Source organism: Patiria miniata, unplaced genomic scaffold (assembly GCF_015706575.1).
Source record: "Patiria miniata isolate m_02_andy unplaced genomic scaffold, ASM1570657v1 HiC_scaffold_11, whole genome shotgun sequence".
NCBI lineage: Eukaryota > Metazoa > Echinodermata > Asteroidea > Valvatida > Asterinidae > Patiria > Patiria miniata.
In genome coordinates, this window is record NW_024037049.1 from 4,867,665 (window position 1) to 4,889,137 (window position 21,473).

At 40.1% G+C, this 21,473-nt stretch overlaps 1 protein-coding gene across 1 annotated transcript in view; it reads left to right on the forward strand.

Annotated features, from left to right (window-relative positions):
* The window catches only part of LOC119742671 (leucine-rich repeat-containing protein 57-like), a 46,409-nt gene extending 29,452 nt beyond the window's left edge, over positions 1–16,957 (forward strand). The window contains exons 3-5 of the mRNA XM_038218826.1: positions 4,494–4,762; positions 13,597–13,782; positions 16,221–16,957. Of these exons, the coding sequence (XP_038074754.1) occupies positions 4,494–4,762; positions 13,597–13,782; positions 16,221–16,262 (497 nt within the window). The 3' untranslated portion in view covers positions 16,263–16,957. The remainder of the gene's footprint in view (positions 1–4,493; positions 4,763–13,596; positions 13,783–16,220) is intronic.
* Positions 16,958–21,473: the final 4,516 nt, after the last annotated feature.

Consider the following 21,473-nt stretch of genomic DNA (forward strand, 5'->3'; position numbering starts at 1 on the left):
ACATTGTCCATTCCTTCAACTCCTCCGTTTAATGACACTCAACAGGGATGGCCCCAGCAGGAGGGGGAACATAAATAGTACATGCCTCTATCATAAATTACTGGTCCCTTTTATAAATTTCACTTTTTTCTTGGTTTTTTCTTGAAGTTGAACAGTTGGCGGTAGATAACCTGGTTGCAAAGAAGGACCCTGCTGTTTTTTGGTCGTTTTTTTTCCCCAAAGTGTTGCCAACCTCTGATCCACGTCGTTAATCATACCAGTGAACTCCAAAGCAACAGTGCTCTTTCATTATAGATTTGGGCTTTTTTTTTTCTGTCTCAGGTGTCCGAGAAACCTGATTTCAGCCTCTCAAAAACGAAATCTGTTTTTTGTCTTGTCAATTTTTGTTTGATGAACAGTATACAAATATAACATGGTTTGAGGGTGGACAGTTGATAGCTCCCCGAGGTATTGGAAGTTGCTGAGGGAACTAGTTTGTCAACTTCCAATACCGAGGGGAGCTAATATCAGCTATCCACCCGAAATAAACCATGTTATATTTGTTTTACTAAAATATACCTCATACATATTCAGTTGCCGAATTTTCCTGTTGCAGTATGCACCGCACGGGCATAAATATTCGGAGAAACTTGTCCAGCTCACCAGAAGAATATTATTGCTCAACCTCAGAAAAGCTAAGTTCGTTTCCAAATACAGTAACTCCAAACTTTACTTATATTGCTAATCCACAACAGCAGCAGATATGCACAAGCTCAGTAGTCCCAATATTTTTTTTTCATCGAAGCAACTTGCCCGGGGAGAGTTCCTCTGGGTTTAACATTCCAAAATTGACAATGATAACTATAATCTCTTGAAAGGAAGTAAAGGCTCAATCCACCTAAATGGAGACAGACTTATCTTTACAAAGTACAAGCCTGGTGTAGCTTGTGGTCTGTATTAAAACGCTGACCATATCAGAGAAATGGTCAGACGTCGGAAGTTTCCTCGGGCCAGATCCTCGGGCCAGATCCTGGGTCAGTTTCAGTGCTCTGACAAGTCGGTCACTCCGCAGGGAGAGACTCTATACAGGGTTCCCGGTAATCAGAGAAAACCTTGAAAAGGAGTTTCCATTTTTCCAGTGCGGAAACTCAGGAAATTCGAAAGTGACCCAGAAGGGAAAGGTTTTCGGCAAGTTTGGCGTATGTGCATATTGTGCCATGCGTCCAAGTTGTTCCACTGACTGACTGGCTATGGTGGGTTTTTTTTAGTGTTTATGCAGTGTGAATATTACACACCTCTCCAGCAACATCATGACTCAATATTGCAAAGTTGGTTCTGTGCTGAGTGCAATCATTGCTTTATGCATTGACAGCAATGCATCTTCTACTCTCCCCTCCCCCACCACCCCCTTGAATTTTTTTTTTAAACTTAAACACCCTAGCCACCCTCTTTGGAAACTCCAGCACATCTTACAAAGCGCTGCAATGCATTGCAACCCGACTTACGACATGTAACACGTCGCAACTCACGACGCGTCGTCCGTTTCGCGAAACTTCCTTGACAATGGCTTAAAACATGTCCCAAGTTATGACGTGTCTAGTGGTCATCGCAAATTAAGAAGTGTCCTTTTCTTAGCCAGTTTTATGCCATAAAAATTGCTTAAACAAGACTAAGATACCGAGACAATGTGTGTAAAGTTGTAAATGGAAAATGCATTGAAGTAATTGAATTAGCCTGGAATATCGCTCTTGCAATTTCAAAATAGCTATACAGTCCACCATGAGCTTGTTTTCCTTTAAACCTGCATCACACATCCGCCATTTTGTTTTACGTTTTAAAAACTTTTGGAGAGGAGATCCGACGACTCTTTGTTGAATATCAGAGGACTTTTTATGAGTCACCGTGTTATGCTATAAATACACCTATGATGCGTCACAATTACGACAGGTTTTGTAAAATGAATCGCAGGACGCGTCGGAGCTGCGACGCATCGTAGGGATACGACGCGTCCGATACAGTGCTGCAATGCTGGATCCCCCACTGAACTGTTTGAACGTTATAAATGTGTTCATTTAAAACAGGGTCATCCTTGCCCCTGTTCCAACCCCTAACTGGCAGATCTTACATTAATTGGCACAGGTTAGCATGCAATTGAGAAATATCCCTTCTTTCTTGTCATGGAAAGTTCAGATTGCCCCACCCTAACCATCCCCTCCCTCCCCCACCCTTAAAAAAAAAATGATGTCAGCATCCTTCAGAAAAAAAATAATAAACCTTTCTGGCAATTTTGATTAAGCTGGCTCCTTATTTCCCTACTACGTTCTCTGCTCTTAAGTCTTTCCAGATGATTGGAGTTGCAACTGATATGTTATTGCAATCAGTGTCATTTCAGACAGTCTGCCCAACTTCAAGGAAATACTGTTCGAAATTAGATGCGACAGCACCGATTGAAAAGCTCTTGGTCAGGACTCAATGTCAAACCTGTCTCATGCACTTCTTTTCACTTGTGATATTTCAAAACGTGACACCGTTAGACTGAGTTTAAAATACATTTTCTGCTGTACCTGTATTTATAATGGGCAATAATTCCCAGTTTCCTCCCCTCCCCCCACCACACACAATCTATTTTCTTGCAAACCCATATTGTGTGGAGTTTTGGACTATCAATTATCTGAGATTGCGATGATGGCTTTGTTGCGCATATAAATTGATGCTTTTAATACGAAAGCCATACTAAAGCCCTAGTGTACATCCATACAAATGTGTACAGTTGCATGTTATATCAAACTAGAATGTAGCTCATTTGAATTTTTTCTAAGTTACATGTATCTCGGTGACTTGCAGAGTTGCAGTCATGCACTATTCGGCAGACTTGTATTCGAGTCGCCAAACACTGAGTCCCAATCGAGTATGAGTGGGGTCCGCTCATAAGTCCGACGCCTCATAGGTCCGACGCCTCATAAGTCCGACAAAATCACATCCCCTAACCAAATAAAGGCCCATAAGTCCGACGCCTCAAAGGTCCGACGCCTCATAAGTTCGACAACGGAAAAACGAGGCGTTTAATTTGTCGGACTTATGAGGCGTCGGACTTATGAGGCGTCGGACCTATGAGGCGGAATAAATAAATTTTATGCCTCATAAGTCCGACGCCTCATAAGTCCGAAATTTCGGACTTATGAGGCGTCGGACCTATGGGGCGTCGGACTTATGATATGGCCCAGTATGAGTCACCTCTACCAAGTCCGAGTCTGATTCTAAATAATGAGTCATGCAGGTTGAGTCACGAGTTACAAAGGTCGATTTCAAGTCCGAGTCATGAGCCAACTTTTAATAAGTACTCTACATGTATTGTTTCGGTTTGCGTGAACATGCATGTGGTAATAACTACTGCTTAGAAGATATTTAGTTCTGAAAAGAACTTGTCCTACTTATTATCAACTTTCCCTATGTAGCTTTTGTTCTGATAAGGACAGTCCTGCTTTAAGTTCTAAAAGAACTTGTCTTTGGTCTCAACGTTTCGACTAGCCTGCTCTTGTCATCGGCAGGAGACTGTTGACTCAACATGTATTTTGGAAATGTATAAAATGTATAACATGTATATTAAAACATCAATATTGGAAATAAATTTTGAGCCTCACACACTGTGTATATGTGTGATGCATTTCTTCTGCACCACACTGACTGTATCGCTTGCTCTGGAAAGGTTCGTCTTCAAAAAAATTTGTAATTGTATTGTTGAAAAAATAAGTGATTTGTGGTAATTTTGCTTGAGTCCCGAATCACGCAGGTCGAGTCTCCAAATTGAGTCAATAGTCATATGTCATCATGACTCGAGTCTGAGTCCGAGTCTCAGGAAATGGGACTCGAGTCGGACTCAAGTAAGAGTCCAAGTTATAACTCTGCTATTAGGGACACCCCCTAAAACAAAATTGAACTCAGAAAACCATTAAATTCATGAATATGGAAACTTGAATTGTCATTAAAACCAAAAAAAAACACCAGTGAAACCAAGCGCAGCAATCTGGGGAGGGGGACGTTAACAAACTGACACATGAAACAAAGTAAACGTTTATCTAAACTTTTACATAGGCCGACAGTTTAATTTTTTTAATTTATCTAACACTTCACAAAGGCTGAGCTGCTTGTCTGTGTGTCACTCAAGAGGGAGGCACTGAGCATCGATCTAGGCCCAGCAGAATATTGAACACAACAAACCTATCACTTGTATACAAGTGTACATGTATGTCTTACACAATAGTTGCCAGTCATTGTAAAGAAACCTTTCTTGAGCTGTGATAATGTATTAAGGTGCTTTTGGAGGCATTTAAATAGTTACCCAGGCGTCCGTGATACCTTGCAAAATAAAACTGCAAGGCAGATTGCATTAATATGAGGTCCCATTCTTAAAATGAGGTTCCATTTATATATTTAGGGACAGTCGTGAAGACATTTTGACTTTCATCTTGTGAAGGTCACACCCCTCAAACTGTTTGCTTGTGTGTTCTCTGCAGCATCCCTGCCCGCGGAATTGAGCCATCTCAAGAAGCTGGAGAGTCTCCTGTTGAACAACAACAGGCTGACCTCCCTGCCTTCCTCCTTAGCCAACCTCTCGGCCCTCAAGACCCTCTCCCTCGCCGGCAACAAGCTCCAACGCTTCCCCCTGCAGGTCTGTGCAATCCGGCACCTGGACATGTTGGATCTATCCCAGAATTCCTTGGGGGAGATCCCCGACGGTGTGGGCAGGCTGCAGGCCATTGAGCTCAATGTCAACCAGAATCAGGTGAGTACTACGGTACATGTTGTATGATATCTAACTGCCATGGTACGGATCTTCGTAGTGTTGGACCGGTAGGACACTAGCACAGATCTCGCACTCAAGTCCATCTTGAGTCGCAATTTTGGTGACTTGGACTTGACTGGAGCCAACCTCGTCCCCAAGGTGTCGAGCAGTACGCGCCCACATCTACCTGCTCTCTCACCCTGGTATTGGATCATTTGCATGTGCAAGATTTTTGAACACGAATGCACATTAGGAGTAGTCTGGTGCCTGCCTGTGTGTTACATTTGCGTTTGTTTTTGTATGCGGTGTCTGGGTAAAAACAGAATCAATTCGTCGCAGCGCGAGCATGGCGTGAGTTACGAAAACATGATTTTAATTTAATTAAACTGTTACGATCTTAACGAGACAACATGCAGTATCACATTTCATATTAATATTAACAAACTGGAGAGGAAATGAATACGGTATTTTTCGAGAAGGCGTGGACGAATGATCGCGAAAACACGTACTGCACGTTGTGAATAACAACACCAAGTACACGATATAAATCCATTTCTAGCCAATTGCGGTATCGAATCAGGATGCAGGAAGGAAGTTTCCTATCCAGGGTTTACTATTGGAAACAACGTTGGAAATAAAGTAAGCACTGGGGACGAGGTTGGACTGGAGCGCCATCAGTGAAGAACTTGGACTCGGACTCGAGCATCATGACTGGGACTTTATATTGAAATATATTGAAAATATGGTTCATTCATGCTGACAAGTTGGATGTACACAGTATAAGTAGTGAAATTAGGTTGCAAAGGAAAACAAATCATAAATTAAATTTGGAAGACCTTATTTTAAGACGGATGCAAAGCGTCAGCATAGGGGTCAGGAAAAGCCAAAGGCTTTTTCCCCCTCCCCCTTTCCCATTCCCTATATCACCCTTATTGTGGTTCCATGTACTTACACGTATGCTAGCATTAAACATAAATGTACAAGGTAAAGACAAGTGACTTATTACAAAACAATTAACAATACAATACAATAAAAACAGCCGGAGATCAGACCAGAATAAAGAATTGAATTCATCATCATCATCATCATCATCATCATGGCAACCTCGTTATCAAGGATTTGTCTGCCTCATTTTCCTCCTCCTTTATGTTGGGTACCTTTCCGTTGATGGACTTGGCGGTGACTGTGCAGACCGAGATGAGAACGGAATTACCTTTAAAAAATAAATATTTTGAAGCGGGTAAATGATCAAAAATAGGTAACTGATCAATAATCACCTGATAAAAATTTACTTTTCTATTAGTCATCGGTAGCCTACAACATTTGCCGGAAAGTACTTTTATACTCAGTGGAATTTTGCCACTGTTCACGCTCCCCCATTGTCCAGAAATATACCGCTTATTAAAAAAGAAAAACGATTGTGTATAAAGCAATTATACTTGGAGCCTGAAACTCCACAGACAATTCACACCTGGCCTGGGTTGCTACCTCACAGCCTGGGGACAGACAACATTCCTGTGGTCACTCAAGAGAACTGAGCTGTACTCGGTGGTGAACATGGATAAATATTTGGCTATCATCGTCATTCCCTCTGCTGTCAATCGGCTGTCAAACTCCCTGAATAGGGGTGCTACTTTTCGTGATGGGGACCACTCGTTGAAGAAAAGGGAATGTCCAACCTGGAAAAATTATTGGAATTTTTGGGATATTGAGACATTTTATAATAAGGTAATGAATTGTTCATTGTTCAATATAAGGCCATTGGGATTTTAATGGAAAGGAAGTGGTTACAAAAAAAACCCTGTACCTGCTCTCTGACCAGCAGATATCATACTCATCACCCTGGCACAGTTACAATGTAGTTAGAAAATACAATGTACATTTGTATATGAGTGGCTCTTATTAGGGGGATTAAAGTTTGATGCAGCAGTTTCAAACTTGTATTTTAAGCCAAAGACGTGGGCTCTTTGTTTGTTGTTGATCAAAAGCCATAAAACGTAAAAAAGTTGATACACTTCCAACGATTTTGCTACTGTGGTACTCCATGTTCAGGCAAATATATAGTGTGCGTCACATGCCCAGTGTGCTCAACATCTTATCTGTGGTTCTCAAGCATCCAGTTGTAGCCAGCACGTGTGGTGCATACTGTGCGCATGTGGCGTGGAGCGCAGGGTACTGGGTCTCACGATCGCTGACTGGTGTTTAAACGGCGGTTTTACACCACAAATGTGACGGCTCTCGACCAGTAGGAATGGGTGAACTGTCTCGGCCTCTCTGGTATTCACGAACTACAGTTGAATTAAAATCTAGAATGTGTTGCCATCAGCATGTACTGACAATAAATAACCAAGGCATCAAAGTTCATTACTGGAATTCCGCATTGTATAAAATGGTTTGTGTAGATGGCCGGAAAAATGTGGAAAATGTGAAGCTTGAAAAATAACCAAGCAACGTCAAAGGAACAAATTTGGCCGTGCTCAGATTTGAGGATTTTGACTGCAAGGGTGCCTTATCACCCACGATAAATCAAGTCTTTGGCAAATGCACAATCACATGTATTATATCAGACGAGGACATAAAATATCTAACAGCTCAATAGTGTCTCCAATACTGGGTTATCGGTGGAGTAAAATTGATCGTATATCAGAACTTTCACTTTGCCATTAACCGACACCTGTTTTTCCTCAGCCATAAATGACAGCCAGAGACAGTAGGAAAGAACACAACGCACCCAAAACCTAAGTAACCCAAAACGCTGAATATCACTCTATCAATTACAAATTACCTGAGCTGCATAAACAATGGCAAGCAGAGCTAGTTGCCCTGAACGAAACAGGGAGAATCAAAGCTGTTGTTGGTCAAACACATTACTGTCAAGAAAACTACAGGTGTGCGTGTTGGGAGAGGGGAGCGGCAGGGGTGGGCTGGGCACTTGTACTAGGGAGAAGTCAGGGCAACTTAGGGGAAAATTAGGCCAAATGATGTCAGCGAGCTATTTGATATGAAACACTCCAGATTTTTGCTTGAGAAGGTACAATGCCTAATGGTTTGCATCCAGAGAATTGTTCGGATAATTAGAGGTGTATCTGTGGTTTGCTTTGTCTCGTTTTATGGGGGTTGGGTCATTTGCCCTACAAAACTTATTGAGGTTATTCCTGTAACAACTTGAGGGATCTTTTGTGTCTCAAGTCATATAGGTGGAAGGCTAGTAAAATCACTTTTGATAACAGAGCATTGAAGCAGTTTTGGTTCAAAGCCCTTTATGCTGGTGATTGGTGAGTGGGATAATTAGTTACATGTGTATACGGCTTAGTCAGATTTTCTACATTAACATCGCAACAACGGAAAGTCCACACTCATTGGAGGGGTCATAATTTTGAATCTGATCGTCTTATGATGACGTCATTTATATACACCTTTCAGGGATTTTGTTAGCTACATTTTGATACCCTGTTTGCTACCAAAGACTGGTTTTTGAAAAATGATGCAGTGTGAAAAGTTGCAAATGTAAAGATTACGCGAGCAGAAAGTGCTAAGCGTAACCACACATGCCCGTAATCGGCCCCTGTGGACGGCACAGTGCCCAAACAAAGCGCGGGTAATTAAATTCGCGTGCTCCCATGCATGCAATCACTGTACGATCGGTATTCCCTGCCGTTTGTTTCAGGCAATATGACATTGTCACGTAGCAATATCCGCTCACATACTCTTTAAATTTGCAAATTTTCAAAGTGCATCATTTATCATAAAAATGTTGTCAATCTTGGACGATTTACAGTCTTTGGTAGCAAATGGGGTATTAAATTGTTGCTAACAACATTCCCCAAAGGTCTATATAAATGACGTTATCATAAGACAATCAGATTCAAAATTATGACCCCTCCAATGAGTGTAGACCTTCTTTTTTTTTTGCAGTGTTTATTTTGAAATTTGACTAAGCCACATACATGTAATTAATTATGCAACTAACAAACCACCAGCAGGTTAAGGGGCTTTGAGCCAAAACTGCTTCGGTGTTCTGTTTAAATACCAAAAGTGATTTCACTAGCCTTCTACCTTTATGACTTGAGACACTAAAGATCCCTTAAGTTATTACAATGTACAGGAATAACTTACTAACCCTTAATAATCCTAGCAAAGGTGTGACTGATGTTCTATTTCATTTCGCAGTGTTGCATGCAGGGCAAATGAACCAACCCCCATAAAAAGAGACCAAGCGAAACCACAGATACACGTCTAATTTTCAGAACAATTGTCTGGATGCAAACCATTAGGCATTGTACCTTCTCGAGCAAAATATCTGGAGTGTTTCATATCAAATAGCTCGCTGACATCATTTGGCTTAATTTCCCCTACATGTAAGTTGCCCTCAATTCTCCCTGTACAAGTGCCCAGCCCACCCCTGCCACTCCTCTCTCCCAACAGACGCACCTGTAGTTTTCTTGACAGTAATGTATTTGAAGTTATCATAAGATGATCAGATTCAAAATGATGATAAAATAAGTGTGGACTTTTTGGCGGTGTTTAAATTTATAATGTACATCTAATCATTGCAAAGTTTTGGTGGGTGCTACATTTACCGCATAAAAATTCGAGGCAATATTCATTTCTTTATGTTTTCTTTCCTTCTATAAAAAAAAAAAAAAAACAAGTGGCAACTCCAACAAGCACAACCACATCAATTTTAATTCCAGATCGTGTGACCACAGTCACCTCCCCTTCCCTCCCACTTTGCCTGCCTGTGAGGCTGACCTGACATAAATTTATGCCATGCACGTAATTAACCCAAAGATGATGCCCAGAAGAATTCCTTACACCCCCTTGACAAGAAACAACTTGCACGACACCTTTTTTTTTTATACCCTTTATAATTTACGAGGAGCTTGACCTTTTCTCGCTCCAGGGAGGGATCATCAGCAATGTGCAACTCTCCTCTAAACCTACATTTGTGGACCAATCAATTTATGGACAGTTTGGTTTCAGTTGGATTGCGTTGGATGTCTCTGTATTTTATAAAAGAACACCCTGTGCAGCATCAATCTTGGATTTATGGTTGTTGTGTTATTTTATGTCTGTTTATTACAAATACTTCAACCATTGCTATGTCGTCACACTATTGTTACAAGTGTGGATTCGGAACTACGAATCTGTTACACTGGTCAAAAAGTGTGGATTCAGAACAACGAATCGTTAGCATAAGTGTGGATTCGGAATTACGAATCCACACTTTGAACATGTTGGACAATTTTTCTCCATAATGAGCATTAATAGGACCGTCTGCATGAAAGCTTTCCTTCCGAAAATTACCAATGCATCTTCACTGTCAGATTCTCCGCTGTCACTGCAAAAACTACTTTGAGTCTGAAAGAAATCATCGTCTGAACTATCCATGTTGACGTAAGGAGCCTCGTACACATACTTGGTTGTACGGGTACGGGTGTGGCGATACACATGCTAAATACGCCACAATGATTGATTACGTACAAGAGCCTCGAAAAACTCCCAAGATACGCAAGTCTTTTCATCTCCACTCACTGGCCTGTTAAATACTTCTTTTGATGCAATGGTTTAAGTCGGAGAATACACTCGCAAGTGTGGATTCTTAATTTACGAATCTTAAATTACGAATCCACACTTTCTCGTGTATTCTCCTTAACGGAACTTCTTTGTACACTTAGAAGTGTCAGTGTTTGTCCATACAATTTTTTACTCATTTTTTTTTTATTTGCAGGATTTTCTCCTGATATTGCCATCAGCAAGGAGTTTTTGACTGTATATCTCATTTTAAACTGATTAATTTAAGTGCAGATCTGAGTCAGAGGGATAATAGTTTCCTGGAGGAAACAACAATTTTGCCTTCAATTCACTTCATATTTGTGAGGCGTTCTGGCAAAATGAGAGGGAACTGGGCACGGGCCGCAGTGGAGAAAAATGTGAACAAGCACGAGTGCACAATAAGCTTTGGCCCGGTTCCGGAATGTCTCACTTCATATGCAAAATAGACGTACATACGCATCGATCGAGACAAAGGGGCGTGTTCCAAAAAAATTTTGGCCAAGAGTCATATACTGACGATGGCATTGCATTTGGTCAATTGTTGGTCAGTTGGTAGTTATATGTTATGGGAAAGGGGCCCGTTTTTGGTCAATTTCCCAGGAACAGACCCACCGACCAACCGACCAACCACAAAGTGACATGTAGAAGCTCCTGCAAGAGCTTAAAAACTGAATGCGGGTGATTTTTTTTTTCCATTTTCAGATTTATTGATATAAATTTGTAATCTTTGATATGTCTACTACACATGGTTTAAAGAAAATGTATAAATATTGTGGAATAAAAGTGTTTTCTTAAGGAAAATAATTGCCATCTTTTATTTTCACGAATGCGAAACTTGAAACTTTACAGGTCTTTTTCTCAGTATTATACTTTCTTGACATGTCGATGAATGCAAACTATTATACAGCCATAACTTGTCAACAGAATGTCCAATTGAAGTGCAACAAAAAAAGTATTGTAAGGAGACTTTAATCTCTTTACCTGCAAACCCTCATTTCAACCTCTGCCCCATTCTCATTTTGCCAGAATGCCTCACATTTACAATTTACATTCACAGCAGTACTCGTACAAACAAGTCTTTACCTTTTCAGCAAACATGCAAAGTTTGCAGAAATGGAGAAATTGGTTCTAATTGCATATAAGAGACAATCCAAACTGTTTAAATATGTAATCACAATTTGTAATAGTATCTGCAGGTTTAAATTAAGACTTTAAATACTGAAAAGAGAGGGTATTGGAAGTTGCTACTGCTGAGAAAAATGTGTACATAATCCATGAAAACCCTAATTGCCCTGAATCCTTCAAAATCCTCTTTGCCAAAGTGGAGAAATTTGGAGGATTGAGGTTACATGCTAAAGTGCGTTACTGATGTCGTAGGATGCACTTTGTCAAGGTGTTGGGCCGGACCTTGTGTTGTTTTTGCTCAGCCATGCATAAATATAGGCCTTGATTATGCTTGAATTCCTCCGTACTGCTCCAGGATGTCACTGGCCAAGCCTCAACATATTGACAGTCACTGCCGCAGGATTTTGCAGGATTCAGGCAGTGGTTACCCCTCCACGGACCATAATATTCAAGAAATAATGAAGGAATTTGCATGATTGAGGCGATATGCTATTTGTCCATGAGGCCAATTGGAGGATTTTGCAGGATTGAGGCTACATCCCAGCTAAAAAGGCCGAGGGAGTTACATGTAGGGTTAAATTAATGTTTGATATCCACTGAGACGAGATTTGTTGAAACTCAAAACCAAAGCAGTTGACATGTTATGAATAGATTACACCTTATGTATGTCTTTGACCAGTCTTAAATTTGCTCTCCAAAAGTATGCATCATAAGATATCGGCCCCTTGTGTGAGCTAGAGGTAGGGCCACAGCTAGAATGAATTAGGGTATTTCCCTAACCCAAGGTGTCACGACTCTGCCAACCCTCCCCCCTCGGGTGTAAAGCAATACATTAATGTCAGCTAGATGAGCACCTACTCATAACAGCAAACGGGAGGTTCCTCTCCAGAGAGCCTGTGAAGTTCAGATCCCAAGGTACTGGGGGTGGAATCTACTCCTATCCAAACAAGGTCAAGGCTTGTCCTGGAAATCAAATTACGCCTTGTACTTTGGCTCACCTTGGAAAAAGTTTTCCCCCATGTTGGGCCCTGGGCGAGCAGAAAAAGTGCAATTTACACTGTACTTATTTTTTCAGGTGTAAACTGCAAAAAAAAAAAGGGGGGGGGGAGGTTTCATTGTTGGGTTTTGAGCAATTCTGATCCAGATGCTGTCAAATCTTGCAAGATGACAACCTGTCTATTGTGGCCAGATGTGTGATGCTATTGTAACGTGCCCATTGTGCCTTTTGTGGTAACCAGCTCTTTGAGGCCATATGTTCTTGAGGCCATGTGACCTTGTGTCCATTGTGGCCACTAGGTCATAGTGGCCACCTTACAAATGAAGACTAATTTGGCGACAGCCATTTTCTGCTGTGGCACCAGGCCCTCGCGGGAGTTGTACTCAAGTAGAACGCATGCACTTCGGGATCTTTCGAACAAGAGGGTTACCAAGAGGCACGTGCGCCTCGTCTTTAAGAATGCGTGCGTCATGTGTGTGAGCGTGACACCACCACAAAAATGGCTTGTAATTTTGTTCGGCGAATTCCAGTATTGCTTCTCTCTCCTGCTCATTCCATGCCTACATAATTGTGGCCACTTGAAGGTACAGGTAATGCACACCATTTGCAAAAAATGTGTTTGTGGAGATTCAACAAACAACAATATAATAAATCTGAAGCAGGTTATTTAAAAAATAACCTGTCAAAATTTCAGCTCAGTAGATATGCTTTTTTAGAAAACTGCAAATATGCATAGTATCTTCATTTTTCTCTTCACAGAGCACAGGTTTCCATTGAAAGATATGGTTAAAGATGGTAATTCCCCTTTTCTCAGAAATGACAGCATACAACTTACAAGGTGCAATGATTTCACAGCATGACCCTATTATTTACCGTATTACAGTCAACTATGATATTTCATGATATTTTGACAGTTTCATGTTTTAATGTTTTCAAATCGTGTCTACTACCTTTAATTAATGTTGTCCAGTGTTTGCTGTGGCCCCTTCTTTGGCCTTTTCCTCTAGCATCTCTAGTGTTGTAAATAAACGTTGAATATGAACAGTACACTTGATGTCAAAATAATCATTTTTTTATTCAGAACATTTGTTATCATTAGTCCATCAGGATAAACAAAAAATGTAATTTCTCATTTACTTTTTTGGTGTGTGCCCAGATTTCCTCCATTTCTGAGTCCATCGCCGAATGTCCTCGACTCAAAGTCCTGCGGTTAGAAGAAAACTGCCTCCAAGTTTCCGTTCTCACACCCAAGATCTTAGAGGACTCCAGCATATCCCTACTAGCAACAGAGGGCAATCTCATTGATATGAAACAACTCCACGATACACCTGGGTACGAAAAGGTAAGTTGGACATTCTTTCTCCTTGCAATCACTTCACTTGAACTCCTCAACATTTCGTTATTTATGCAAGTGGAACTTGACATTCAGAATTTTGAATAAAGCTCAAAATCCAGTGATGGTGTATTAAAGGGTTCATGCAACGATTTTCTCTTAGGAAGATATTTTGTCCAACTTTCTTCTCTTCTTAAATGTATGAAAACTATGTGACATCCCTTTTTGGTTAATTTTATTGAAAAGTGCACTTCTTTGAACATTTAAAATTGTCCATGCTTTTCATGACAACGGAGGGTGCTATTGCTGTGATGTCATTTCGGGAAGACACTGTTCAGTTCAGGGGTTTTCTGTTCAAAGTGTGACCCGAACATTTGCTAATTAAAACCATTTGTGAGAAAAGTTTGCTCATTGGCTTACTGCCGTGTACTGACACAACAACGAATCACCAAAGAAAAGAAGGTTTACAACAGCAAAATATCCCAAATTCTGGCAACTTTTTGCGCTGAAAAAGCTGTAACATTGAGGTTTCTGCCTGAAATGACATCATACTTTTGCTCATGGATATGGAAATTTGTATTTGCAAAAAGCCAAAAAAGGCAACAAAATACCCTTGAAAATGGCAAAAACAAAATTGAAAATGAGGTTAAATGGGACACAAAGGTGCAATTGCCAGGATTGCACTTAAAGGGAATATACAACATTTGCAAACATCGAAAAATAAAACTATCAAGTTTTTGGGAAATACCTTAACAGGATGTTGGTAAATGACAGTCTAAAGCATCCTGTAAAATTATGGCACCTGGTATACTGTCATTTTCAAGAAAAGTGGTATTTTTGTATCAATTTCCAAAGCTGATCGGCCGATCAGCGTTGGAAACAACTGGCTTTTTTTCAAATACTGGCCCCAATTGACCATTGCACTTGTTTGCAATCGATTACAAACCTATGAACGGATACGAGCCAGCTAGACTGGTTCCCTGACCTTACAATTCCCCAATGTATGTAAACTGCTCTGTTTCTTCTTATATGGAGTCAGGGAACCAGACTACAGGAAAATGATCGTTTTTCTTGGTTTTTATAGCATTTTCGAACCCAAAACCTCAAAAAAGTCAGTGTAACTATATTTGCTTTATATTTCCAACCCCCCAATTCCATCCATTTCTGAAAATTACAGCAAAAGCAAATGATGTATATTCCCTTTAATAATTACATGGCATGGGCCCTTTAATAATAAGCCCACTGATGTGTTATACTTTTGAAATGATTATGTTACTCTACTGAGTAGTTAACTAAAGTGTTGCTTTAGACCTGATTTCCTTCCTGTCTTTTGTTTTCTGTAATGTTCTGTGTTTGACGGGAAAAAATAAACTGTTGCCAGTGAATACTTTCACTTCTCCTTTCAATAACACCTGTTTGAAGTCAATCTAAACTGTCCTGTTGTTGAAATTATTGATAATGTATGAAGAGGAAGCATTTGTGAAGAAGTTAGAACTGAGTCAACTGACACAAAATGATGTCATTTTTATGACTTTCCAAGTTACGTCTCTGTAAATCTAAACAAATAAACAGATGGTAGTGAACACTTTTAGTTCAGTTTTCAATAACACCTATGTGAATTCATAATAAATCGTCCTGTCATGGAACTTATTAATAGTGTATGAAGAGGAAGCATTTGTGAAGAAATCGTAGTTAGAACTGACACAAAATGACGTCATTGTTATGACTTTCCAAGTTTTGTCTCTTTATTATCTTAATGTATTATTATTATTATTATAAATAAAAAAATACCTGAGTTAGTTTACCCATTCCTATTTGTCGAGAGCCAGTCACGTGGGTGGTTTTAAACCGCCGATAAAACGCCGCTGTGTCGGCGCCACATTGCGCAGTGCGCGCCAATTTCCAAATGAGCACTACACACACCATTATCCAGGCCATTATCGGGGTCAAGGTCCCTAGCCGGTTTTAAACGTATTTGTTTAAAACTAGCCAAGCACATATTTATTCCTTTAACAAAAGTTTCTCTTGCAATTCTTGTTTCAGAATTGTGATTTGAAATCTCTTGTCCTTTTACCCCCCCCCCCCCTCCATTAGCTCTAGATAATGTTGTGTTTTTCTTTTCATTAGCAATACAAAGTCAAGTGCTTATATTATACTATGTGGGCAATTCCATCATTATGACAGGAAGTATAATATATCCGTGACAGGGCCAATTCTTCATGATATTTAATTGATTCCAAGAAATGATCCAAAACTCCTAGTCTGTAATCTCCTTGACCATTACGATGATGGATGTATAAGAATTGAAAACTACATTTTCAGGTTTATTCAATGACCTCTAAAAAGCTCTATTGTTGGAATTGCCGATATACTTATAATACATGTATATAATGTACTTCAAGGGAAACATAATATTGATCCAATTTATCCCCCCCCCTTTTTTTTAGTACATGGAGCGGTACACCGCAGCTAAGAAAAAGCTGTTTTGATGTGACATCAGCTTTAAGGCTCGCTTTTTCCAACGTTTTTGCCATCGTTGGGGATTCGGTTCTGTTACTGTGATAAGCATCCAACAATCAAACACCAAACTGAAATCATGAAAACTGCATGTAGATTCATGCCTTGGAAGTTCTTATTGTGACGGAGCTGTTGAGAAGTTTTGCCGGTGCCGTGAAAAGAAGCGGAAAAATATGAACTGTCTGTGCTGTTGGATTGCAAACTGTAGTGGTTGAGAATTAAATATGTACTCTCCTGTGTTTGGTCCACTATGGTTGGACTTTTATGCACTTCACGAAACATCTATCAAACAAGAGAGGGCATCATGGAGCATCATTCTCCTGTGGGAAGGACACTTGCACTTCATTGCTTCAAGCACATTGATTTTCAAATCCACTACAAGTAATCATGGAGGAGGGAACCAGTCTTCAGAAGGAGAGTATATACTGAATGTACCAGTATTAGGCCATGTCTGTATCAGATGGCGAATGGTACTAGTGGCCGATCCCATCGAATACGACGATGTAGCTCGGTGTCTAGCTGCACGATGATCCTCACAAGCAGCTATATACATGTATGGAGCAGAGGAGGCAGAGCCACTGATCTCTATATAAAGACTGGATAGCTAATAAAGAGCCGCACAATGAACGAATTTGACGCCATATTGGTGAGACCGGCTGGTGATCTACAAAGGACAAGTTGCCGTCTTTATAGACAGCATGATTTCTTATGTAACGTCGCGGTTCACTTGACTTATATTTTGACCACCACCACTGACCAAGGTTAACTACAATTTTTTAACGTCGTGGTTACTATAATGCCGCAAATATCACTTTTTCGGCATTTTGAAATAATAATTACTACGGAAATGTGTCCCTTTTAGAACATCATAATATGTGTACGTGACCAAAATGCGCGTCAACTGTTGATACAACGCGCGCGTATTTACGCGTAGAACGTTCGTATATACGCGGCCATCTTCGTGAGACCGGGGGCGAATTGGTCAATATGCAAAGTCTACTGTGTGAATGTTGTATGCATATCCGCTATCCAGTCTTTATATAGAGATCAGTGGGCAGAGCAGCCCAGATGGACAGCAGATCACCCACGAGCGTGCTCCTGCACTACGGTTGTCTAAATTTAAAACCTCACACCCGTGTCCACGTCTTGACCATGGCGGCATGGGGTATTGAATCATCCCACCAATTTTTTTGTGATGAGAAACATAAAATGCGGATTTCGAGGTATTTTTCGAACAACAAAATGTATTCAATAGCACCGAAAAGTAGACAAAGCACCAAAGCTTTTAGAATGCGCCGTTTTGATGTAAGCGTGAGTGAACATATTGATATACATCTATATCCTGAAGCGCCAGTTTGTAATGTTCGGATCTCCTTTCCCACGGTTGTATTATAAATCTCAAACACCTGTATAAAGTTTAGTGGAACATTTCTTGTGTACATTTTTGATCTGTATCACTGAGATCTTAGCATGCAGGCTTCATTCAATGTGTTATCTTTGCAATTAATGTTAACACAATGCAAAGAATACGTTACGGTGTTTGAAATGTCACAAAAAACTCAATTCCTTTTCATGTCCAAATATTTTTCCCTGTGAGTATTAATCAATCCACCTCGAAAGGAGGGAAGTCTTTAAATAATGCATGAGTAAATTTATTTTAAAAATGCATGACTTTACATATATTTTATCGTGCATAAAATTATCTAATAAATGGATGTACCAGAAATATATTATTAAATATTTTCGGCATTTTTCTTAAGCTCAATTTTCATCGACTACCATACGTGATTCTTTACAATGTGGACAATGGATGTTTGCAAGTAATAATTGTTTTGTCCCAATTCTGCCAGGTCATAAACCAAATGCCTATTTAGTAAGGCCAAAAAAAAAAGTCTCCGGTTTCTGGTATGCGCGCGCGTCGCCGTAGCCATGCGCTTCGGCAAAATGAAACAGTTTTTTTTTCAATGAAAGATGATGTCTCAAAACCGCCAAACTCACTGGTTTGACTGGAATCCTGCTGCTGCACAATTTTAACGTGTTTTTAGATTGGGTTATGGTCGAGAATAAGCTTTATGTGGCCTCTCTAGACTCCCATGTATTTGCACTAAGTTTAGTCGTGCACCATTTGTAGTCATCAGCCGACATTTGAAGCAAAAAAATCAGGTAAAAAAAAAAAAATAGACGCCTCGCCGCACCACTTTTTGGGCAAGCTCCATATCAGAACCCGGAGACTTTTTTTTTTGGCCTAAAGTAATTAACATGTATTTATATTAATAACCCCTCTGTGGCATAAAGCAGTGTAATTGTATCACAGTATTACTGATAGCAACATAATAGACTTATGCTGGACATCTTCTCTTTACTTTATTTGAGTACAAGTACGTGTAGTTCAAAAACAGATCTGTTGCAACATGGTTCAAGCAGTGGTGGATCTTGAACCAAAAAGGGTTTTTGGCTGCAGATATTTTCTGCCTTTTGTAGCCCATTCTTTTGTCTCCAAGAGCCATAAGCCTAATTCAGAAGACTTGAGTAGCAATCTTGAGTATGTGGGTTTAGCATAGGTTTAGCAGCTTGAGTTAGACTTGAGTCTGAGTTTAGCACTCAAGAAACAGTTTAGTACTCATGAAACACATTAGCACTGTGGTGTTGAAACACTGGATGCTCACCGACAATGCATGTCAGTGATGTTCATGCATTCCAAATTCAGAAGTTAGGTCTTTCAAAATTCTGTAAATGTACAACTTTTTGTTCGTCCAACTTCATGTGAATCTTGGCTTGAGTGTAGTAACTTGTAAGAGTGACAAAAAAATCAGTGGCTATTAACCAGTTCACGTCGGATGACGTGTATGCACGCAAAGGTTTTGCGGTAATCGGAACGGATGATGGATAAACACGTAACAAGCGAGGCTGGAAATATCCGTCTGCGACCCGCTTCCAGCAAGCAAGGCTGGAAATATCAGGGTGTGCTACATGAACCCACAGATGATGGCCTGAACCCGTCTGGCATTGAGGTTCGTGAAAACAATCCCGCGCCTGGGTCCGGTCATGTCAAAATAATCCCGGCGCGAACTGGTTAAAAACAAGCCTTACAAATGATTTGGGCCACCGAATTGTATGAAATACATTATCTCTAAGTAATTGTTCATGAACAGAACAACATACACACCTATATTCTCAGACTCGACCTACTCACAAATTGAAAAATCCTACTTGTGTTATGCCAGAACTAATTATGAATTGTAATTACATGTATGACTTGTTTTGTACATGACTTAAAAGAAGCTTGTGCCACAGATACACTTTTGTGGGGATGTTTTTCAGCTTGTCTGGTTTTGAACAAAATTTGATTACACGTGTAATAGTTATCCCGCGAGCACATGTGGAACACGGAAAAATGTAGTGCTTCTGTGTCCCACATACCACGAGGCAGATGGGCCGAGTCCGAGTGGTACAAATGTATGTGGGGCGTAGACGCACTACATTTTCAGTGTTCCACGAGCGCAAGTGGGACAACAAATTTATCTTCAAGCAAACTTGACGCGCAGTAAAGATGGAACACGCACGCTGTACACAAAGTTTTCAGCGATTATCCAATTACACGTGCTTGTTGTACAGAATGGCACACATATCTTAGAAAAGCGCAATACGTGGAGTGCTGTATGGACCGTGGCCGTGCTACATGTCATGGCTATCTGTATTACGGCTTGTTGCCATGGATCGACCAATCAGGATCGAGGATTCAAGTTTACTTGAAGATAATCAGTATTGTAATCAATGTATTATATTCAGCATTCAATAATTGTGCCAAGTGCAAGATAAATTTAATAAATTATATATATTGATATGTGTCATATGTGTCTGTGTTTCCTTATCATTGCTTTGTGTCTTTGACCCCTTGACCTAGATAGTTAAGAAGGGAATAAACTCTAAAAAGAGTTTTGAATTAAGACAAGTATATTTTGCCAGCAAACAATGTGCTTCAAACACCTGCAAAAGTATTGAAATGTTTGAAGTGACAATTCTTTAGAAGTAGCACCAACATTGGTTAATATGTAAAAAAAAATCATAGTCGAGTCCTGGTCTGAGTCTTTAGTCCCTTGGTTCAGTCTGAGTCTCGAGTCATTTGGTTCAAGTCCAAGTCATGAGTCATTTGATCCAAGCCTGAGTCACATTTGTACAAAATAGATGTGCATGGACATGGACACACATTTACCGATGTAAGTGATGCATTGTCACGAAAGTGATGTAGTGATAAAAGTAAAAGTAACCTTCCAAGGTGGTCTGTTGAGCAATGTACATGTACATGTATTTCCTGAGCCTAGCAAAATAGAGCACTCAACCAATCACTACACATGTACAAGAGGCTAGTTTTACTGTACATATGCCTATACCACAGGTTAAAGAAGTCAAAATTTGTTTCATAACAGCTAACCCAAAGATAATACAATGTTCTAGAGATGTGCAATTAATGTATTTTTTTTCTCAACTTCAAATTTGTTGACAATTCCCTTGGCACTTTTCCTAAATGTTTTGCTCTCATCTGTGTTGTGTGTCTGAAACATAGAGCTCATCAGGTTGCTTGTGGTTTAAAACTTTGACGATTGTCCCTAAGGCCCCCCCAAAAAAGTCTCCGGTTTCTGGTACCGGTATGCGCGCGCGTTGCCGTAGCCATGCCCGTCGGCAAAATGAAAACTTTTTTTTTTCAATGAAAGATGATGGCTCAAAACCGCCAAACTCACTGGTTTGACTGGAATCCTGCTGCTGCACAATTTTAACGTGTTTTTAGATTGGGTTATGGTCGAGAATAAGCTTTATGTGGCCTCTCTGGACTCCCATATATTTGCACTAAGTTTAGTCGGGCACCATTTGCAGTCATCAGCCGACATTTGAAGCAAAAAAATCAGCCGCGTCGCCGCACCACTTTTTGGGCAAGCTCCATACCAGAAACCGGAGACTTTTTTTTTTGGCCTAACATACTCTCAGTACTGTACTAGTGTAGTAGTGTAGTCTTTTTAAAGACTTCAGGATGAATAAGTATACACATTGCATATTCGACCAATATAGAGAGACTATGGGTATTAAAGGTGTTGTAGAGTACTTTAAGACTTCAAAGCTTTGAAACTTAAAGAAAAGGAAACCTTTCTTGACTCCCAGAAAGAGAAGACGGCATTCCTAATGCTAGG